At 36.5% G+C, this 24,543-nt stretch overlaps 1 protein-coding gene across 3 annotated transcripts in view; it reads left to right on the top strand.

Annotated features, from left to right (window-relative positions):
• The window catches only part of DNAH7 (dynein axonemal heavy chain 7), a 279,675-nt gene that overhangs the window by 66,488 nt on the left and 188,644 nt on the right, over window positions 1-24,543 (top strand). For all 3 annotated transcript variants that reach the window (XM_027588500.2, XM_027588499.2, XM_027588498.2), the window contains exons 17-23: window positions 917-1,063; window positions 3,015-3,700; window positions 5,677-5,863; window positions 14,565-14,758; window positions 16,214-16,412; window positions 19,204-19,344; window positions 23,245-23,457. In XM_027588500.2, coding sequence (XP_027444301.2) covers window positions 917-1,063; window positions 3,015-3,700; window positions 5,677-5,863; window positions 14,565-14,758; window positions 16,214-16,412; window positions 19,204-19,344; window positions 23,245-23,457 — 1,767 coding nt within the window. The remainder of the gene's footprint in view (window positions 1-916; window positions 1,064-3,014; window positions 3,701-5,676; window positions 5,864-14,564; window positions 14,759-16,213; window positions 16,413-19,203; window positions 19,345-23,244; window positions 23,458-24,543) is intronic.

The following is a 24,543-nucleotide window of genomic DNA, read 5'->3' as shown; positions in this document are numbered from 1 at the left end:
GTAAAATATACTATTTTACAAACTTCTCATAATGTTGATGAATTTCGTCTTCTCATTTTCCTTCCCCCACTGGGCCAGAGCAATAAAATTTCCATGAACTGAAGAAGACAGAAATCAGCCTAGATAATCCATAAAATATAAAATCTATTTTTGAATAACCCAGATTTGACTTTTGAATATTTTATTAAGAGCTATTTTTTTAGAGCCATTTAATTTGGAACGCCTTACCAATGACAATTTTATAATGAGCTTTTCTCATTAAAAAAAAAAAACCAACAACACACACCTGTTTTATATTGGAAGGATAGAGTTTTTAGATTTTAAAATCCAGATATATTTGCCTTGCACATTTCCTGTGAAGAGAGTCCATAGGACAAGAAAAATAACCTTGGAGTATTTTGTTTTAGAAATTGAAAATTGAAAAGATACTGAATATCAGAACACAGTTAAAGAAAGTCTGGGTTTTTTTTTTCTTGTTTGTAAAAATGCCATAGATCTCGTTATAGCCCTTAAAAAACTGGAGCTTTCTTTTAGCCCCATACTTGATTATTAAGAATTAAAAAAATTCTTATAAATCATTTGTTAGCACACACTCTTTAGCATGCTTAAGAATAATACCACCATTTAACCCATTCTTATTTTACTGGTTAGAATTTCTTAAATTGATAGAACAAAGTTAATTTTATCTAATTTCTGAATTATAGGAATTTTAATTCATTAATTTTAAATCCTGACTCTTAAAAATTATGCATGTTTTAGATCCTTGTCCTCTTCCAGACGATTCCTCTCTTTATATCTCGCCAGTGACAAAATAGAATAATAATTCTGATAATCTTCACAAATATTTAAACTTCCTTGCGATGCCTAGGGGTTTTACCTTTAAAAAAATCCTAACAACAAATATTGTTTGTACTAGTTACGGTGTGAACGGTTTGTGGAGGAATTGGAGAGTTATGCTAAACAGGCCGAAGAATTTTACTCCTTTGGAGACCTTCAGGATGTACAGCGATACCTGAAAAAGGCTCAAACACTGAATGGAAAGTTGGACTTAGCAGCAGACAAGGTATAATTTTAAAATTTTTAAGAGGATGAATTAGTTCAAAAGAAAGAGCATTGAGTTGAGTTCTACATTGACCTTTTAAAAATAGATTCAAATAGAAGTTCAACTACCTTTAGAGAATAATATAAATGGTGCAAATATCACTCTGCTGTACACCTAAAACTAATATAACTTGGTATGTTAACTATAGTGGAATTAAAGTTTTTAGAAAATAATAAATAGGGGCGCCTGGGTGGCTCAGATAGTTAAGCATCTGCCTTCGGCTCAGGTCATGATCTCAGTGTCCTGGGATCGAGTCCCACATCGGGCTCCTTGCTTGTTGGGGAGCCTGCTTCTCCCTCTGCCTGCCACTCCCCCTGCTTGTACTCTCCCTCTCTCTCTCTCTGGCAAATAAATAAATAAAATCTTTAAAAAAATAAATAAAAAATAATAAATAAATGGCAAAAATAGTTCCAGTAGACATGCTTCGAGGAGAAGCAGCATTGCTGTTTTCTTTTGGTAGTTATCTCAGCAGCTTCTGTCTTTTGTTTAAAAGATAGAGTGATATTTCCATCTGCTTATTTTTTATTTTGCATCACTGAATCATTTACATCATGTGCTAGCACCTGCTCATTCGTTAGTTGGCTCGTCTTCATAGAAGCCAGTGTAGATTTGGTGGCTGTGTTTTTAAACTAGGCCCATCATCTTCTCCCATCTGGCCACTTTGTTCCTGATATTGCTATGTCAGAACTCGGCTTTCTCATTAGAAGAAGCTGGAGGTGGAAAAGCCATACCCTTTGCCAAAGAGGATGTTTGAGATTTTTAATTGTATTTTTTTATAAAAAGGGGAAATATGAAAACAGACCATATTATGATGCTTTCCTGTTTCTCTTACATCGAAAGATTTTAGTATCTTAGTTCAGGTAATTAAATAGTTTATAATAGTCACAAAAGTGTGAACACATGTTGAGAAAGAGAAAGCATAGGTTTTGGAATTCGGTGCCCACTGAAATTTTGGGTAACCTGCATAATTTATATAGCTAACTCACACTTTTCAACTCTATAGATTTCTTCTCTAAACCACCCATATCCTCACATACTTCACTACTAAACAATGAGGAAATTAATACTTTCTTTGCCTCTTCTTTTTTTTAGGATTTTATTTGAGAGAGAGCGAGCTTAAGCGGGGCGGGGAGGGGGGAGGCGGGGAGCAGGAGGAGAGGAGGAGAGGAGGGAGCAGACTCCCCACTGAGCAGGGAGCGCAACCCTGGGCTCTGTCCCAGGGCCCCCGAGATCACAACCTGAGTGAAGGCAGATGCTTAACTGACTGAGTTACCCAGGTGCCCCTTCTTTGCCTCTTCTTACCCTACACACATCTTCAAGACCCGGTTCTGGTTGCATCTTCTCTACCTAAACATCTATTCACCACGATCTCTTACCTCTGAGTGATAGCATTTTTAGTATATTCTATTCATGTATATTAAAGAGCTACTACTCTTAAGACATCTCTTCTATTACCTCATATTATTGTTGAATAATTGCAATTTAACTTTCTACATATGCATGTCTATCTCCTGAGCTGAAATACTACCTCCTTAAAGTTGGTATTTTGCAACATAATACTTTTTTCTCTATTTTTCCATAGTACCTGATAATGCTGTGTGTATTAAAAGTACTTAAGTTCTTGTTAGTTAATAAATCATGGTATAACCTCAATATATCTGGATGGGCAAAGACTTCTGTACATATATGTCATTACTATTTTAACTTAACCAGATACTATTCTCTGGAAAATGTAATAAAAAAAAATAGGATAGATTACTGCTCAGCAATTCGGGATTATGGCCTAATTTCAGTTTAACTGTGGGGCTTAGTGAGGGCTTTGGGGTCACATTTGATAAAAAAATATTTTTAAAAAATTAATTTTGAATATCCTTCACTTCTAGAATAATATATCTTATACCTGTCATTCCAGATTGAGCAATTTAATGCTGAAGAAGAGGCGTTTGGTTGGCTACCGTCAATATATCCTCAACGTAAAAAAATCCAAGATGGTTTGAACCCTTACCTTCGTCTCTACGAAACTGCTGTTGAATTTAGCAACAAATACCGAGGATGGACTGAAGGCCCGTATCATAAAGTGAATCCAGACCAAGTAGAAACAGAAGTTGGAAATTACTGGAGAGGACTGTATAAGCTGGAGAAGATCTTCCACGATTCTCCAAATGCATTGGCAATGACAAAAAAAGTAAGAGCAAAGGTAGAAGATTTCAAGCAGCACATTCCTCTCATTCAAGTAATCTGTAATCCTGGTTTGCGCCCCAGGCACTGGAAGGCCATGTCCAACATTGTTGGCTACCCACTGCAACCAGCAGATGACTCCACCATCTTCACTTTTTTAGACATGGATTTGGAACCATATTTAGATAGGTTTGAAGGTATTAGTGAAGCAGCTAGCAAAGAATATTCTCTTGAAAAGTCCATGGACAAGATGACTAACGAGTGGGATACAGTGGAATTTGTCATTCTTCCTTATAGAGAAAGTGGGACATTTATTCTGTCATCAGTTGATGAAATTCAGATGTTGTTGGATGACCACATTATTAAAACACAAACTATGCGAGGCTCTCCTTTCATCAAGCCTTATGAAAAACAAATAAGGTAAAGTAATATTTATATGACAATGTTTATGCCATGTTACCAAAATTGTATGTAATTTGTATTATCACTTGTATGTAATATACGGTTCTTTTTGAAAGTTGATTCTGCACTTCATACTTAATATTTTAAATAGTTGATTGGAAGGAGTGATAACCTTCTTTGCATTTGGAATAGTACTTACTCCTTTGCTATCATCTGTAGTCATAACAAAGGTAGTGGACAATCAGCCTCCAGAAACTCATTTTTATTGCCTACAGTCTGATCTTATACATTTGACTCAAAAATAATTTCACATCTCTGCACATAGCTCATAGAACATATGAACTATGAAACTGAAGATAGTCATTTTCCAAATATACTAATTAGGTTATTGTAGATGATCCTTGAAAGTTTGTTGTAATTTTCACTTCGATGCCTGAAGGATGGCTAGGTAAGTGCAGAAGTATGAATACTATGACTCCAGTCTAGAGTTTCAGGCATCTGACACAGATGATTAAATTAAATCCTTATCCTGTTTTTTTAAATTTTTGTAGTTTGTAAAAAACAGTTTATATTTATCTTCAAAAAGAGAGTAAATCCAACTCCGACTACCATCTTCAATAAGAATTTGTATGACAAGGGAAAGCTAACTGCTTGGCAGTGTCCACCTCTGGTTATTGATGTGTTAATCCTAAACTTGAGTATTCTCTGGCATTGGCCCAGTTCCCCCGGTTGCTCTGCCTGCTACCTTGCTTGCTCCAATGTGCTCATCAAGAGTAATTTTGTTAACTACTCTGAAAGTGGTATAACCAGATTGGATTTTTAAGGGCTATCCGTGAGATCATTAGCTAGTGGGAAATTTTCCATGTCAGTCAGGGATTAGATGGAGAAAGAGGGAAGAACGATGGGAGGCAGAGGCATTTCTTCTTGTGAAAAGAGGTTAAATTCACTGATAAATGTTGAAGGGATTTTAGAAAAGCATTTGAAAATGCGTGGTGACTTTTAGAACTTCTATTTACAGGGCTTGGTTTTAACAGTCTCAAATTACAGGTCACTAATTATAAATGATGAGTAATGTATTAATCTACACATAAAGCTATCCCATCTCTAAGGTCCGTTGCCATTGACCGATCATTCTTCTCGACAGCTATGTTATCTCTTATAGCACAGTGGTTGCAGTGATCTGGGTTCAAATCTGGCTCTATCATTTATTAGCTGGGTGGACTTCAACCTCGCTATGTGCCTTAGTCTCCCCATTGGTAAACAGATATGCTGGAGCTTATAGGATTATGGTGAGGAGGGAGCAAAAACATGCAGAGACCTTAGAATCGTGCTTATAAAATAGTTTATGGTGTAATTATAATATTTTTTCTTGAGGAAATCTTGTCATTATTTTTGTTCTCCATGTTTAGAAATGAATTGATCACTATTGTAGATTAAAAATGCTTCCTTCTCACAAATGCCACACTATTATATTTTAGAGTATGTAGATTTTTCTTTAAATGCCAGTTAGATCTTATGAATTAAATACTGTGTTCTGGAAATAAAGCCTTTATGGGCTTAATTTTTTTTTTTTTAAAAAAAGGGGAATGTTAAAGGAAATGAGTCTTGGATGTAACTACCTTTCCTAAGAAGTTCAGAGTGCCCTTCACTGAGAACATCATTACTGTCTCCAAAATCTCATTTCTCAGTTTGTACCTTCCAGCCATGGAGTTGATTTGCAGGAAAGTTTATTGCTATGGCATATCCAGAAATCAGCCATTTGTAGAAAGGTATATTTGAACATGTATATTCCATATAAACATAAATGCTGGTGCTATTATTTTAAAACAGATTTTGTGGAACAAACTTTGTGATTTGTTGTCAAATGAAGGTAGAGGAATGGAATGGGAATAGTAGTACTACAAACAAGATTGACAATCGTAGGCATCGTTTTGAGTTTTGTCATTTGAAACATTGCTTGATTTGCTGTTGAACCACTGTGTTTTGCTTCTCAGAGAGTGGGAGAGCAAGCTCCTGCTGCTTCAGGAAATTCTGGATGAATGGCTCAAGGTCCAAGCCACATGGCTATATTTGGAGCCCATTTTCAGTTCTCCAGACATTATGTCTCAAATGCCTGAGGAAGGAAGACGATTTACAACTGTGGATAAAACATGGAGAGAGATAATGAAAAGTGTTGTACAAGTAGGTGAAAATCTCTGAGAATGTAATTATTTGGTTGAAGTGACAAGATTTTTGTTTTCAAAACAATCCAAAAAAGTCATTGTCTTTTCCCCCACCTAGGTTCCTTTTTCAGATATTATTTTAGAATCCTAGAAGGAAGAAATATAAACTGAGTAGATATTTTGTCCTGACTACTTCTTGGGGTCCAAAGTAATTTGCATTATTTAATGACAGGTGGTTCTATTAGTGGTTCCTACTGGATGCTCTGGCAGGAAGACACCGTATGCAGCATGTGATGTCCCCTCTATTTTATGCCCCCCTTGTTTTGGGCTGCACCACCACTGAAATGCACTATAGTGGGAACATGGCAGCATGCCACTCAATCAATAAGTTTCTCTTTAGCCATCTAAAAAAAATGATGAGTTGCTATAAACATCGGGGTGCACGTACCCCTTCGGATCACTACATTTGTATCTTTGGGGTGAATATCCAGTAGTGCAATTGCTGGGTCATAGGGCAGCTCTATTTTCAACTTTTTGAGGAACCTCCATACTGTTTTCCAGAGTGGCTGCACCTGCTTGCATTCCCACCAACAGTGTAGGAGAGTTCCCCTTTCTCCGCATCCTCGCCAACATATGTCGTTTCCTGACTTGTTAATTTTAGCCATTCTGACTGGTGGGAGGTGGTATCTCATTGAGGTTTTGATTTGGATTTCCCTGATGCCGAGTGATGTTGAGCACTTTTTCGTGTGTCTGTTGGCAATTTGGATGTCTTCTATGGTGAGCACTGTGAATTGTGTTAGACTGTTGAATCACAGACCTGTACCTCTGAAACAAATAATACATTATTAAAAAAAAAAGAAGTAGGAAGGAAGAAATGAAGGGGGGGAAATCAGAGGGGGAGACGAACCATGAGAGACTATGGACTCTGAGAAACAAACTGAGGGTTCTAGATGGGAGAGGGGTGGGGGGATGGGTTAGCCTGGTGATGGGTATTAAAGAGGGCACATTCTGCTTGGAGCACTGGGTGTTATACGCAAACAATGAATCATGGAACACTACATCAAAAACTAATGAGGTAATGTATGGTGATGAACCTAATAAAAAAAATCCAAAAAATAGAAAAAAAAATAAAAGGATGAGTTGCAAAGATAAATTTAAAAAGACCAATAAACACAAACAAAATGCAATCAATCAAAACAAATACTGAACTGACAATTTAAGGATGGAATTTGGTTCCCAAACTAGTAACACTGAAAAAGATACGATTTTTTTGTTCAATTCAAAAGACATTTATTGCCCGCAAAGCATCGTTTGTATGTTACTGGGAAGTTAACATTAAAGTAGAAGAAATATTAGTTATTAAATTATATTCATTAAATGAATGTAAATTTCTCCATTGGTGTTTTTGATCAACTACAATGCTGGAAGGTAAGATAAATATTATCTTAAAATTTTCCTACCTTAAAATAGAAATACACATATTGTTATTATTTAAAATTTGAAAGTTGTGACTAGAATCCTAAATATGGATAATATTTTCAACATCAACTATATGATTTGCTAGGAAAAATATTCAGAAAGATAGACATGGATTTAATAAGTTTACTTCATTTTATGTAGTAATACTTGAAACATACCTCTGTATAAACCAAACTTCTGTAAAATTAATCACACCGGAATTCTATATTTAAAGGACCTATTGGTGAGTCACTTTGTAATACATTTAATCATCTCTAATTTATTTTAAAAATTAGCCTTTTGTATATCATTTCCTTACAAAAGGGCAAAACCCTTACAACATGTACACATTTTCACTTGGAAAAGGATGAAGGAGAATTTTTTTAGTTGCTCAAAACAAAAAGATGTTTGTATTTTCCTAGTTAAGATAATTTTTAAAATAAAAAAATACACTCTTTTTTTGGTATTTGATCAAAATAACTCTTCAAAACCCCATATTGCTAAGGAAATTTTATAGGTATTTTAGTACCTAGAAAAAGGGCAGCTATGCTGGGGCTAGTAAATTAAGGAGACAGATCTTCAATTCTATCAAACTGCTGAATTAAAAAACAGGGACACCTGGAGGGCACAGTCGGTTGAGTGGTTGAGCGTCTGACTCTTGGTTGCAGCTCAGGTCACGATCTAAGGGTCATGGGATTGAGTCCTGAGCTGGGTTCCATGATCATTGTGGAGTCTCCTTAAAGATTCTCTCTCCCTTTCCCTCTGCCCCTTTCTCCCCTCTCTAAAATAAATAAATCTTAAAAAACAAACAAGTACACCTGAAACTAATAAAACACCGTATTTAAAAGAAAAACAGACAAAACAAAACAAAAAAACATTACTTACTCTTAATCCCAAATAAGCAGTTTCTTTTGGGTGACACTCCTTTACTCTTGCTGTAAAACCTGATTGTCTTCCTGAACTGGCTTTACATTTTCTTTTTCTCAATATATTAGTATTCAGGACAGCTTTTGTCCATACTCCCCAAAGCTTTGAAAATAAACCTAAGTCCATATTTTCTCAGGAAGGCTAATGAGATGACCTGTGTAGTAGAGACATCACTGGATTAAGTGTTTGATACAAAAAGCCATCACTTTCCATCTGAGGGATTCCTAACAAAGGTTCTTTTAGAACTAGGCAAGAGAAAAGACTCGGAGGTTAAATAGAGAATGTGGAAGATAATTTCATGTTTTGAAACCTACCAAAGATCCTATCTCACTAGGAGAGGCTCCGTTATTGACCATTCAATCTAATTCCAGAATTTTTCAATCACTGTTAAGATAGTTTTGCCTATGAAAACTTAGCTGTACCTGTATTAAACCTCAGTCCCATGTTCTATGCTGAGCTCTTCTCCTTTGCACAGGGTAGGTAAAGCGGAGGTTCCAGTGTTGGGGAGATGTGGGGACTGACCTCCCACACTACTACTCTCCTTCCTGTGCTTATTGCCTGCTGCTGGGACAAAGAGAAGGAGGGAGAGGGGGGAGAAAGATAGGAAGAGGGAGAGAAAGAAAGAGGGCAAGAACGAGAGAGGATTTACTGATATAACTGATCCAGTCAAATTGGCTGTCCTTTTTGTTGGAGGTCATAAGATGGCCAGCCTCCTGTCTGTGGAGTCCAGGCAGTCACTATACCTTTACTTTTGGTCATCACAACTGGTCTAGCTTTTTGATAAGTTGTAGATAGGCGAAGTCCACAAATTGACTCAGTATGGACAAGTGAAGCTCCCAACAAGCTCTGTCTGGTAAGAGATCCTATCATTAGCAGCATCTCCCAGGTTTGACATTCTCTGTGAGATTTGGCTGCATCTTCAACCTGACCTTTCAGTGGTGGCTACTGCCACATTTCTCTCATATGTGTGTCTCTGCCCTAGGCTACAGCAGTATTTCACAAGTCAGTAGCCCTTAATTTCATCTGGGGCTTGCAGAAAGGTGGGATCCATCATCTGTACCTTGTGGTGGCCTTGAGCACATCGTCCTCGCCCCTCCTTCACCTGGTCATTCCACCACACTATCTTCTCCCGTGGTTCTTTTCCTGCTCTGGACGCACTGGAGCCGACTTTCAGTTGGGGGAGAGATGTTAGCTTCCTCTCTTTGCAGACACTTGAAAACATTTCTAAGGATTCTCTTGGCCCACCTCCTTAAGATTCAGGGATGGAAACCAGTTAACTGCCTACCGTTTGGAGGTGAAAGAAGTGAATAATCTTTCTTCATGTATACTGCGCTCACTTCCAAACTTTTGACCCTTGCAAGTCTTCATTTGTAGTCCATACAGGCAGAAAAATGCACTCTCGAACTTCTCCCCCAAACTTTTCCTCTTGTAGTCTAACCCCATCTTAGTACACATAAATACCATTCCCTTGGTTGCTCAGGTGAAAAACTTAGGAGTTGATTCTTTCTTTCTTTCTTTCTTTCTCTTTGCTATAGTAAATATGATCACTTGGCACCACACATCTCCCTTCTTTCTAGTGAGCTGGAAAGCTAAAAACCACCTCCCTCAGACTCCCTAGCATCTAGTTTTTGGCAGTGAATGAGATTTAGACAACTATAAACACTCGGGATTTGGAAAGCATAAGTGAAATTGATGCCATCTTTTTGCCATTTTAGGTATTTCTGCTGTCAGGCAAGATCATTAGCACAAGACTTCTTTTTTTTTTTTTTTCTTTTCCAGCAGGACTTCAATATCTGGTCATCAGTTTTATAGGTATTTAGAGGCAGTGATGATGGTGGCTTTCTGAGCCCTAGATTCACAGTCACTATAGTGTGTCCTTGAATGCAGTAGTGCTCATGGAGATATCCTGTCATGATTGGGGCAGGGGTAGAAACACTCCCAGAAGGTCAGCTCCACAGTGTTTCAGGAGTCTCTCCTGAAATGTGCTCCCCCAGACCTTCTGATGATTTTTTTTTAAAGATTTATCTATTTATTTGAGAGAGCAAGAATAAGAGAGAGAGAGAGTACACGAGAGGGGGGAGGGTCAGAGGGAGAAGCAGGCTCCTCGCCGAGCAGGGAGCCCGTTGCGGGACTTGATCCCGGGACTCCGGGATCATGACCTGAGCCGAAGGCAGTCGCCTAACCAACTGAGCCACCCAGGAGCCCCTTCTGATGATTTTTGTAATCGCTTCATTCCCTACATTAAGTATCTTTTATTGCTTAATGTACCTAGAAGGATTCTATTCTGTGCTGAATTCTGAATAAATGTGTGAACACCTCAAAGATGGAACTAGGATTGTTTATAGGACCCAGCTAGGTTTTAGGATGGTGAAAATCTAGTTACCGTTTGAAGATGGAGCCCTGGTGGTTCCTGGCATGCAGTACAAAAATCACTTAAATCATGCTCTGGGTCTCCTGGAATGAAGAGCCTATTTTATAGATAATGCTTTGGTGGACCAAGTGGCTGCTGGAATCAGTCAGTATGGTAGGAATTTGAGATGGGCTGAATTCTTTTAAAAGCACTGGAGAAATTAAAGAATGATACAGCTTAATTCAGAATTTAAAACTCTACTCAAAGCATGGTCAGAAGACTAAGGAGCTTCTGTGACTGCTCTCAAAGAGCCTCTTATTTCTCCTCGCTCCAAGTTTGACATAGCCAAAAATAAGCAATAGAGTCTGATTCAGTGGGTTGGCGAATTATAATGTAATTTAATTTGGAGCCTTGCCAGATCTGTTATGTGAAAGGTAGATTACTTACCGGGAAAAATAGGATGGTGAGAACTGGAAATGGGGACATTTGGATTGGTTTGATTGACTCTAGGTAGTCTGACCCTCATACCGCTGAGCCTCCTTTGCCAGAAGCCTTGACAGAAACCTGAAAGATATGCAAGACAATGTATCCCAAGGTCCATTCTGTGAATCCACATTTTCTCTCTTAGTGCTTAAAAGGTTTAATGAGTATCTTACAAGTTTTCTGTTGTCCAGGGATTTCTGATTAGGAAGTTTATGGTTGTGGAAGTTTACTAAACTGGCTTGAGCTTAATTCCATTAAGTGTGTGAAACTCTGCTTTCTGTGAAGCTTCCTGGCAGCAGTAATTAGAATGCTTTCTCTTTATACCCAAATGCAAGTTTCAGGCCCCTGATATCACAGGGATTTGGTTTAAAAATGTAAATCACCCAGTAGATTGTCACTTGAGCTGCTGAGAGTAGTGATACTTGTGAAGCAAAAGAAGCCCATACAATTTATAGAATTATTCCTTTAACCAAACATATATATATATATATATACACATATATATGTATATGAATATATACATATATATGTGTATATGACAGTTAATCCTTTTCTTCCCCTCCAGGAGACAGAAAGTAATTCAAGTGTCAAGGGAGTCATACTAAATTTCAAATTTCTAGTAGTTTCCTATTAGAACATCTATTGTTATGTCCTGAGAACACAGCTCATAAGTTCCATCCTGGTGCACGATGGAGGCTTGTACTTTCCTTGGGTTGTTCTGTGTGTCTACACGCTTGCCTCATCCTGTGTTTGCTCAAGCGTTCAACAAATACTGATGGAATGCCTTCTGCAGAGCAAGATTTTATAGCACTACTTAAAGGGACTTAAAGCCAATTTTATTTTACAAAGTTAAATAGCTTCCCTGAAGAGTGGCAGATTATAAACTGTTCATTTTAACTCTGTGAAACTGAGGGAGCGAAGTAACTCCTCATTCCTTCCATCCACCCACCCTGCCCCACCCCGCCCCACCCCGCCCCACCCCCAGGAGCATCTTTCTGTCTGTCTCTTTGACAGAGATGGAAGAGAAAATAAAGGGTAGTTACAGGTATATGTGCTTCTTATGCTTATACTGTATTAGATTCTTCAAATGTTTTATCTAGTTTGGTCCTCATAACAACTTTGGAAGAGGGTTCTTATTCCCATTTTAAAGATAAGAAAACAGAGACTCCATTTAAGTAAATGACCCAAGGTCACACAGGTAATAAGTAGCCTTGGGATTTAGGAACCAGGTCTACGCTTTCCTTTATCTGATGCAGTCTTTGTTATGGTCCCCTTCTCACAGGAAGAAAGTGAAGGTACTTTAGTTTCCAGGCATGAGATGATTACTTTTATTTATTTTTTCTTAAGTCCACATACAAAGGTACATAGATTATTGCCTTTGTTCATTTAGAGCTCCACATTCTTCTCAGTCATTGGGCTAATCTGTCTAAATAGGTTTGACCTCAGGAATCCAATAAAAATTTTTACTTAAATGTTAAGTGCTTCCAGAGGTATTTCTTTTGTAATTATAATATTTAGGGAGAGAAACATGACCTGTTGTTTTAAATAGCTGAATTTTTCTTTAGCTTTCGAAACTTAGATCCAAGATAGCAATATTGCAATAAATTCTTTGGCTGAGAATGAAACAAATATTGTTAATTTGTGAAAGGAATTTTTCACATTTATTAGCAACTGTTCAGGTTTTTTGGTTTATTTTTTTTCTAACAAGGAAAAGCATATGTTACCAGAAGGTGGCACTCTGAGAACATCATTTTGGTTTTGGGATTTAGGAGTACCGGAGTACTCCTCTATCCTTTCTTTATTGGATGAATTGCACATTTAAATTATGACCTGAGTCTTTGTCATGCTTCCTTTTACATGCGTTTTTAAAAAAAATGTTTATTTAAACATAAAACTGTTAGGAAAGAAAATGTCTTTTTAAATTTATCTCTTTGAAGAGAATAAAATGATATGTTACGTATTTCATGTGAACCTGTTTTATTGAGAAAACAGGTATTAATGATAATTATATTATTTGATTAAATTGCTATGTTTCCAAGTTACATTGTTAAAATTCAAAACAAAGCAGGAAAGTGTACCTTCTCTTTCAGCTGCATTCCAAGTATATTAACAAAAACATTTTAGAGAGTCCTGCAGGAGTATAAAATTTCTGTGTAAAACAATTTACAACTGACATTTTTGGTTGATTTCTTAGTTATGGCTGAATGCCACAAGGAAGCTAAATAATTTAATCTTGAAATTCCATGTTTAATTTTTTTAACTACCTTCTCTTAATATCTATAAATTTTCTACAATGCCCTGTTACTTATATTAATAAATACACTAGTGTCTTCTCACTATTATTTGGTCTGGAGATTAATATCTCCAATGTGTTTTAGCCCTTTTCCTAACATATTGATGCTTACTTAGTAAAGAACTTTTTTATTTGTCATTTTGTCATTGGTGATCCCTGAGTTTGGAATTAAAAGACCAACACTAGACCTAGATGACATCAATCAGGTGTTAAAGAAAAAGAAGTAAAAAGAATTTTATTTCAATGATATCTAGATTGTATTTTAAAAATGTGTTCCTAAAGATTTTCATAAACCCAGTGGTTATTTATATGGATATTTTGATAAATCAAGAAACTATTTACTTTTCAAAAATATCAGTTCTTAAGACCACCTTTTGGTTCTAGTTCTTATCTTGCATCCCACAGCATAAAAGAAAGCTCTTTTAAATAGTTGACCGTGTTTGAAAAACTTTAAACCAAACAGCTCACAGTGGCACTTTTCTGTGATAAAATGTTCTGAAATCCATGCCTTAACGGTAGAACAGTCTTAGCTTCTAGAGAGTTCAGGAAGAAGACAGCTGGAACTTAAGTCCTTCAGCAAGCAGTGTTACGGTGTAGTGCCAAAAACCTTTTGTTGCAATGTAAGATTTTTACCAAAAACTCCTTTCTTCACCCCCAAACGCTTACATTTTTATCTACAGTTATAAAACAGGGATTGTGTTATTTTATTACTGATAACAATATCTGAAATAATGATGATTTATCATCTTAGAATACTTTTTCCCAAAGAATAAAAAACAAACGTATCTCATACTGTCATTTTGTTTCCCCCATCCTTCCTGTGAGTCTCCTGTTCTTGCCCCAAGCCCTGTGGATGGGTGCTTACCCTCCTACTCACCCTCCTTCCCACTTTCCTTCTCTACGCCCTCCTCCCCTCCCCTTCCTTCCCTTCCTGTCTTCTCCTTCTCTCACTCATGCTCATTTTTTTTTCCTCACACTTTCCAACTTAGAGTGAGAAACTTGAGCATTATCACTATGGTTCAAGTCAACATGACTCTTACTAATTAAAAAGGCTAGTTAGATCTAGAATATGCGAGACTACTTTTAAAAAATATTCACTTAAGTTTTGGTTAACCTTTGTTCAATTAAAAACATATGATCTCAGATATAATATGAATACAAATAAAGCTAGTACCTAATATTTTTGAGTTGGGTGTTTTTAATTTTTAGGACAAACATGTTCTACAAGTTGTAACTGTTGAGAGAATGCTGGAAAGGCTGAAAAAATCAAATGAACTTTTGGAACTCATTCTTAAAGGACTTAATGAATATTTGGAAAAGAAACGTCTTTTCTTCCCCAGATTCTTTTTCTTGTCTAATGATGAACTTCTTGAGATACTGTCTGAGACTAAAGATCCCACTAGGTAAGTAACTTACATATATAACACATGGCTAAATTTATCTGCTTAAATTTAATTTTTTAAAATAAGGCAGAATGTAAATGTGTATAATTATGTTCAAAAATATTCTAAATATTATCAGTAATCAATGTAATTATTAAAAACATAATATCATTGAAAGATATTTTTCCAAATGTGATGCATCTTGGGGAGGATTTTATACTTTATCTATTTTCTCTTACAGATTTTTCAGAACACATTACTCTTACAGTGGCTTGCAATGACCCATGCAGGTGGTCTTTCATTATCCTTCCTATTTATCTCCCTCTGTTTTCTTGTTCATTCTGTTATAGTTTTTCCAATTCCACTATAAAAGGGGCAGACTCCTCCCTTGGTGTACTGTCCTCTTTGCGTAAGATTCTCCTTATCTAAATATCCATGACTTCTTTTACCTCCTCTAGATTTTTGTGGAAACCTGCTCAAACATCTGCCCCTCAGGAAGACTTTCCCTGACCGCTATATTTAGTGGCAACCGTTCCAGCCCTCCCTAGCCACCTTTCCTGGATTATCTTCTCTGCCCTCTTTTCCTTTGGCATCTTTTTTATCATCTGGGCATACTCTATAATGTACTTATTTGTTTACTGTCTGATTTCCTCTAGCAGAATATAAGCTTCATGATGGCTGAGATTTTTTACTTTTTTTTCCAGTGCTGATTCCCAATTCCTTAGAAGAATGTGTAAGTCTAGTATATAGCGGACAGTGAGTGGATATTTACTAAATTTGTTAGTTTTGTGCCTTGTGCTTTCAAAGTAGGAGACAAGTAATCCAGACAAAAAGATAAATTTAGGCTCAGATTTCCATCTGAACTTTTACATTCTGCTTCTTTATTGCCTATTGAAAGATGAGTTCTATTGGTTATTGGTAATGTGCCAAAAATGAGGGCTTCAGCCCCTCCCATCTATGTTACAATGACTCTAGTTGAAAAGCTTCAAAGCAGTTGATTTAGCGAATTGTGAAGTACGTAGAGTGCTGAACTTTCTTCATGATTTGTAAGCAGTCTCTGAAGATCCCAGTTGAAAAAGCTAGTTTTGTGCATTTGAAGATTCTTCCAATTAGTGTATGATCTATTAGTCAAGATTGATTTGCTCCTTATGTTACTTTTAACATCTTTCAATTCATTGTGTTGGAAACAAAGCCTCATGGGTGTCTCCTCTGTATCTCTTATTATAATTATAGTTTGACAGATCTTTTTGTGATTATTCAATCAATGATGACCTCCTACTGGACTGTGTAACCCATACAGGCAAGGATCATGTCTTTTGTTCCCCCTCAGTGTTTCATCCCCAGCAGCACTGAGTAGGGGCCTAACACATAATGCACATTTATAAATTGTGGATGAAGATTGGTATACAATGAACCCCGAGAGTTAAGGAATTGCTTTACTTTGATCAATTCTCTTAAACATTTTTCCCCTGACAGGGTGCAACCTCACTTGAAGAAATGTTTTGAAGGAATTGCAAAAGTAGAATTTACAGAAATGTTAGACATTACTCACATGAAGAGTAGTGAAGGAGAGGTTGTGGAACTCACAGAGACCATTTCAACGGCCAAAGCCAGAGGTCAAGTGGAGAAGTGGTTGGTTGAGTTAGAGAGAGTCATGATTAAATCCATCCACAAGGTACTTGGGTGTGTTTATCATTTTTTCTAGTAAAGATGTAGAATATTAATGTAGCACTGGGGGCACCCGTGTCTCAGTTGGCAAACCATGTGACTCTGGCTCTTGGGGACCTGAGTTTGAGCCCCATGTTGGGGGTAGAGATTATATAAAAAAATGTATCACTAATAAATGCACTGTTTTCTTTAGACAGAAATTGAGTCATGAATTACCAGTTCAATTGTAATAGGTAGCTTAAAGACAAATATATGGTCTATGAAATTAATTTCATGGGACTCGCTTGAAAAGTGGGACAAAATACCATCGATACCATAGAAAACTTGGGTTTTAGTCTTCAGTCCCATTTCTTGCAGCCACATGCTAGTTCTTTCATCATTAATTAAACACACCTTGTTCTACAGAGTCTATATTTAGTCTTGCCTTGGATGCATTTCTCTACAGTTTCACATCAATCTCTTTGACATTTATGTTTCTATAGTGAATGTTTTTGTTCCGTGAATATACAAAAAATGTACCAAAATGTTAGAAAATCACAAATACTTCCTATAACAGTCACTTCATATTTTCCATATCTCATAAAACATCAACTCAGTCATTTGTAATTATATTTATTAGTAGAAAATTTCAAGTCATGGCAACAATATAGATTAATTGAGCACTTAAATTCATTTTTTTACTATAATGTGGACTTAGCATTCAAGTTCTTCATCAAGAAAAAGATCATGATTGAGTTGGGGATCATGAGAGCAGGAATGAGAAGGAAATATGGCATGATGTCCTAATCAACAACACTTTTCATTGATTTTTCAGATTCTCTCACACATTATTAAAAAAATTCATTAGAATCTAAATGTTCAGTGAATATCATGTGTCTCAGTGCTGCTTTCTCTTCTTAAATATAGTTTTAATATCTGCTTCATAATAGTTTTTAAGTAGATGTAAAGTCATTTGGACAGTTTTTCATTTCTCCCTATAGTGGATTAAATATCCATCTAGATATAGCTGGTTTCTCTGATTGAATTATTTCTTATGATAACTTCTTATTTGTAGGATCACTAGGTCAAAAAGATGAGATTTCATAGGCCTTGATACATATTGACAAATAAGATTCCCATTTATGTAGTTGTAAGTGATGGAAATGAATCCACTTTGACCACTACTTAGCAGCCTTGGTTATATGGTTTGTTAATTGATATATACAGTGATAACTCATTGTTTTAGACCTGTCTAATACTATTACAACTATTTAAAAAAATTTTTTTTGTCAAAGTGCTTAGAGAAGGTATCTTGGTTGCCATTTCAGAGTATTTTGATGGAATGGCAAGGAATTGTGTAGGAAATAATCTTCCCCAAATGTTTATGTGTAAGTTTGTGTTACTGAAATGTGTTACTCAAATGCAATATAAAGTACTACAAATAGAGATTTGTGTGTTACTATGTTTTACTGTATGCATTTGTATGCTTGAAAGACTATTGCATGCCTAAATTAAGTGGGGTCATTTGTAAATAATAAAAAAGTCATGTTCTTGGCATGTTTGCTCCTTTATCTTACTAGATTATCATGTGTATGTCACTTCCAAAATATATATAAATTTATATATCTATATATACACATATATTTACATATGGCACACATATATTGTACATACAATAATCAACTTTTCATAATCATATTTCTCCTCATCCAACTATGTAGAAATTGCGATTTAGATTTTAATGTCTTCCTCTTTCTTGTTCTTTCCACACTGTCCTTCTAGAACATGTATTTACTCTATTCTGACATTTCTGTACCGTACCTTCTATTTTCTGTGTTCCTCCCATCTCTCAGTTCTCATTTTCACCTGCCCTTTCTGTGGCTCCTTCTGGCCTTTGAAATTTCCTTTGTTATCAATAGCCAACACTGCTCTTCATCTCTGTTCAGCTCCATAAATATCTAGCTAGACTAGAAATCCAGAAAGGTTCATACATCCTTTATGTATTTCTCAGAAAAATCTAATTTTGACAGTCTTTTCTGAAATCAAACATTAAAGTGGGTATCACCTCACAGGCAACATTACTATTTTTGGTTGATACATATAAAAGATTAGAATGTTTCTCACTGATGGCTGGTGGAAAAAGTGGATATGTCAATCCACTGAAAACGTATGGAGGAGAAGTACATGAATTTGACATAAAACATGTAGCAAAGAGCATAAATAAGACTTCCTGACTTTCCTGGTACTTAACTCTCCATAAATGAATTATACACCTGTGCTTGTCATCATTGCCTTGGGCATCTATCTACAGACTGAGAAGAAGTGAACTCTGGAAACACAAGAGGAACTTGAGAGGAGTTGTGTGGTTTGCCTGAGTGTGCATGTGTACCATGAGCCCATGGCTGAATGGGGAGCTGATGAATTTCAAAGAAAATTATTGTCTATGGAATTTGACAGATCTCATTTTGGAATGGCTTAAATTTATATTTCACAATAAAATTGCTTGTGCTTGATCCATCTAAATGTATCTAGGATATCTGTGGCTACAACTGGTCAAATGAATATTTGATGTAATGTGGTTCACACAAATTGATCACATATCAACAAAATAAAATGCTATGTAATGTATTTTTTTGCTCACAGGCATATGGATAAACTTGAATTTAAATAGTCTCACCAATGCTTTGAATCTTCATAATTGGCTAAGATGTAAAAAGTTGAACAGTATGAATTAATCCATTTAGGAGGTTAGCTCCTCATTGTATAGCTCATTCAAGTAAACTGTGAAACGATCTTTAGCATTTTTTTTTTCCAATTAGGTAATCAGAGCTGCAATCCTTGCCTATACACAAGATATGCGAATTAACTGGGTGAGAGATTGGCCAGGACAGACAGTGCTCTGTGTATCTCAAATCTTTTGGACGATGGAAGTACAAACAGCTATTTCAACGGGACAAGAGGTAAGCTTTATTACCCCCAGGTTTCTCAGCATTTTTTCAACTAGTGCTATTGCAGGAATACACTAATTATAAAAAACAAAATAAAGACAATCCTCTTAAAACCCTTAAAAGGGTACTTGAGCCTCAATTCTGTTATTACATACATTTTTTGTACCTTTAAAAATAGAATGGTAATAGAACTAAGAAACTTCCTAAAGTCAGAAAGATTAGAAGGAAAAATAACATAACTCTCTTTTATACCTTGAGTAAAACCACCCTATGAAGACAAAATATTGGTTGAATTATTTTGACTATTTTCATTTTTATTCTTAATGCATTGATTTTAAATGCATTAAGATATTTTGATATCTTGAGTGATACTTAATTTTAAATATTGTAATATATTAGGCATACTAATTTAATAATATTAATTGGATTGCTGTTAGTAATTAACAACAGAAACCATATTTAATACAACATTCTTATCCTTGAGATAGGAATACAAGTTGACCAATGGACCAATTGGAATGTAGTAGTCATAGATCTTTTGTTTAAAATCATGAATTTTAAATATATTTTTGACATGGAGTTTGGTATTATTGTCTTTAAGGTACTATTGAATGCTGATAGTGTTGAGGTTTGAGAGAGACTAATATTCTCTGTAAGCAGGCAGATCCCATAGAGGAAGGAGCTGAGTGACACATGCTTAGTTCTGTCAAACTTACCAACAGGTCATTTATTTCTTTTCTGTGGAAAGGGATGAGGGCATAGGGCAGGAAGTCAGGGTTTTCCCGGAAAAAGTCTGTCTTCCTGGAACACAGGGCATGGGGGAATAGGGGTTTCCCTCACAGGCGTAAGCTCTTGGAGTTACTTCTGGGCTCTTGGCTTCTAGCCCTATACGCATTTTTCTTTTTGTTCAGTGGGTCTAGAGAATTTTTTTCTCTTTACTTTTAAGCTACCACCCGTCAACCTCCCCACACAGGGGTTTCCTCCATCACCAGTGTAGCCTCCTGGGTCTCCCTCCTTGCTTACTGGTCAGCTCCCCAAACCATGATACCAACTTCATCACTCTCCACTGGCGACATAGTCTGCAGGGAACAAAGAAGCAAATGTGAGCAGTTAAGACAAATTTGTAAGCATCTTCCACATTTCTTCAGTTTAAATGTGGTGTTTATCAAATCTCTATTCCTCTGTCAAGTCTTTGGTCTCACTCCAAGCAAGCTGCAAATGGTGGAGTTGACATCTAGCATTAAATGTAAACTATATCTTTTTCATGCTTCCAGTTATCTCCCAAGCATAATTTGAATCTCAAGCGACATGCAATTTAGGTCACTCCCATGTCCATGTGTCCTCTGCTCAAAACTACCTGCCTGGAGTTCTTACCATATTGCATACAGATACAAAGAGGGGTTTTGTTTTGTTTACAGCAGTATCCACAATACTGAGATTGAGTTATTTATTGACTCATTTATCAGTCTATTCAGTTTTTTTTTCTGCTCATGTTATATGCTGCAGGTATGGAGCCATTCACAGAGAAAGGCAAAATGAGAACCCATGCTACCTGAGGGTGATTCAGCTGTCGTAGACTCAAAGTCCTCTAAAACCGTAGCTTAGCAAGACTTAGCAAGTTACACCTATGTTATTGTTGCTTGCCAGACTGCACTCTTCTGTTGCATTTTATGGTGCTTTCATAGCTAAGTTTCATGATATGAAATTAAGCTTTGTATGTGTCCTTAAAAATTAATTCTTGTTCATCTGCTTGCGACTACCCTGTTTCATTATGCCCTTGGTCCCTAGCTGTGTACCCTGTGCCCGTTTGTCTTTCATCCATGTTTAGGCCTTTCAAGTTCTGTGGCAGCATCATGAGAGGCTAGCGCATGTTTTAGTATTCTATAGCACTGATGGTGTTTTAAAAATTTAACATGTAGTTTTATCATGAGAGGCTAGCATATGTTTTAGTATTGTATGTGTTGATCATTTTTTCCCCTAATTAATGTGTGGTTCACATTTGAAACTGATGACCTTGGTGGAGCAGCAGAAGACTCTTGTCTAGTTCCACAATCAAGAGCTTGATGTTACAAAAGCCTTATATGTTATACTGTCATGCTCCCAGAAGACCTGTTCAATTTATTTATTCAGCGAATGGTGATTGTGGAACTAGTCTGCGTGAGGCATTACAGGGACTGTAAAATAAATGAAAGAATCACTGCTGTCACAGAGCTAAGGGTATTGCAAATATTGATGTGATTTTCAGTCATTGTATCATTACATATGTAGAAGGATCTAGGTATGATAAAATTTGATTTCAGATAGGGTTTATTTTGGCAGAATATAATAGTAGTTACCTTTTAGATTCATTAGCTCACTGTGCAGAATGGTTTACAAGGAAGAAAATGTAACAAAATGCTATCAATACCATGATTTTTTCCCTATCTCTCTAATATGTATTATCATTGATTCATATAATATTGTTCCTAAAGAACTCAGTTTATCACAGTTTGAAGTTAAATTTTCGCTCTAAGTCTGCTTTACATTCTGCTACTGTGGTGTAGTAATAAATTCTTATGGACATATAATTTGTACTGTCAGGTCTAAACATTAAATTTTTATTTTATGTTTTGTATTGAACTATAGAATGTGAGCACCAGTGAGGCTCACATGATCCTCACTTTTACTGATGAGAAAACTGGGATGCACCCACTGGTGTGGCTTATGTTCTTAGGACCAAATTGGTTCTTACTAATTTATATGTTTAACATACATACATTCACTATTTGGCTCCAAGAATTTAAACACTTATGTCTATTGAAACATGGGTGGGACAGAAGTTTATCTTTCACTGCTTACGAAGAGAATTAATAGTAATCGATCATGTAAATAATATGAAGGCAACAGTGTTCAAACGCCAAACCTTTGAAAAAATGACCTCCTTAAAAATAAAGATAAAATCGTTCAAGGACTAAGAAAAGTGCCCCTTAGAGAAACAGTTTGCATTCTCCAGACCCAACCTTTAAACTTTTTCTCATTCTTGGAAATGCTCACTTGTAGTTACATCACTACCTGTTACCTGGTCCTGAAGGAATGAATGCACTCCTTGGTGCCCAGTGTTTATTAAATATTATTAGAGTGGAGAATGCAACCACAGCAGCCTGCTGGAGCATACTGACCCTTCCCTCAAGCATAGCGGTTCTCATTGATTCTAACTTGCTTTTCACATAAATCCTCTTCTCTTTTTTGACTTACTAATTAGATTTACCCCCACCAAAAAAAAAAAAAAAACGGATCGCAAAGCAAGGCTGGTTCTCAGAACTGGCACTGCTCACCAGCTCAGGAAGCTTACATAGCGATCCTGAAAGGACTGGTGGAATGCAAGGCAGCTGGAATCCGGGGTCTTAGGGCATCGGTGCTGCGGCAGCTTCTCTTGCGTCGTCTTTCCGCTTCGCTTGTCTCTGGCGGGCTTTGTTCTGCAGTGGGGATGAAGGCTTGCAGTGGCTTCCGATCGATTGGCATACTCTGAGTCCACCAAACCTAGTGAGAAGCCCTTTATTCCCTCTGCCTGTATAGTAGTTCCTGGGAAGAACCATGATTGGCTCTGGTTGGGTCACACCTTCTCCCACCCTTTGTTGCCACGGAGATGGGGCAAGGTGATGGACAGCTTACCAGAACCACAGAGCAGACAGAAGGAGTGGAAATAGGAATGGAAAGGATGTTGAGTAGACGCAAACCACGTGACGTGTGTCCAGTGCATCTGGCCAGATTGGCCTTGCTCACCTAATACTTTCATAGTAAGAAAAACCGATTATTTTTAAATCGTGTCATATGGGGAAAAAATGTACAGAAACACTCTGTATTCAGACTAGTGCAAAATGTTTTTGTTCAGAAAAATTCTGATCACATTATTTATATCTTATTTTCTTTCAGGCTCTTGAGCAATACTTGGAAAAATGTAACATGCAAATTGATGATATTGTGACTTTGGTCCGTGGCAAATTGTCCAAGCAGAATCGTGTTACTCTGGGAGCCCTTGTGGTGCTGGATGTCCATGCTAGGGATGTCCTCACATCACTTGTGAAAAAAAACGTTAGTGATGACTCTGACTTCGAGTGGTTAAGTCAGCTTAGGTACTATTGGCAAGTAAGTGATATCACTGAATGTTATTACATGGCAATTTCAGTTCATAGCTTTTTAATTTCTGCTTGCTTGCTCGCATGGGAAATAGTATGAGTAATATAGGATTTTTTGCTGATGGTACCCAAACAGGCATTCTCCAGACTGAAGATTAAGGCGGCCAAATACTATATATCATCTGTACAAAAAACTGTATCTTTATATCCAAATGCATGCTTAAATGTATAGTTACATATAAATACATATTCATATAGAGACACTCACAAATTGAGTAATTATAAAAAGTTACTCATTTTAAATGAGTCATTATTCTGCTGAATCTGTAAAATGTCTGAACTAAGCAGCTTACAATTGTGTTTTTAGATTTTTGATACATCTAAAGATTGTAAAAAAAAAAAAACAGACTTTTATCGTGATTTCATCATGAAAGTTTCCTCTTGTTGATCAATTGAAAGAACTGGAAACATGGTCTGGAAGGAAGGCTCTTATGAGGACACCTGGATGGGTGGTGATGGCAGTCACAACTGGGAAGGCAGGAGGAATAGAAATAGTACAGTGGACAAGGTGGGGCCAGTTGAGAGTGGGAGGAAGTTGCTGAGGATGTCTGGAGATATGGACTCAAAAATTCTTAACAGATTCACTTCTGTGAAAGGTTTAAAGGTATGGAGTGGGAGGAGAAAAGATAAGAACCAGACCCCTGGAAAATCATAGGAGAGGTAGTGGTTAGTGGAATCATTTCAAACGCCAGAACTTTCCCTTACCAGATGTATGACCTGGGCAAGTTACTTATTGTCTGTAAGCATCTGTTTTCTTATCTGTAAAATGGCAATAAGATAATACCCACTCTGTAGTGAAAATAAATCAAACAATTAATTATAAATATAGGAGAATAATGAACTATCAGAGAAATTTTAAAAAACAATCCCCACTTATATCAAAAAGAATAAAATACCTAAAAACAAACTTAACCAAGATGGTGAAAGACTTGCACACTGAAAACTCTAAGACATTTGTGAAGGAAATTGAAGAAGACACAAATAAATGGCAAGATACTTTGTTCTTGTGGATTGGAAAATTAATGTTGTTAAAAAG

The sequence above is a fragment of the Zalophus californianus genome, chromosome 3 (assembly GCF_009762305.2).
Source record: "Zalophus californianus isolate mZalCal1 chromosome 3, mZalCal1.pri.v2, whole genome shotgun sequence".
NCBI lineage: Eukaryota > Metazoa > Chordata > Mammalia > Carnivora > Otariidae > Zalophus > Zalophus californianus.
The sequence above is the reverse complement of the archived record's forward strand: the minus strand, read 5'-3'. Positions and strand labels throughout refer to the sequence as shown.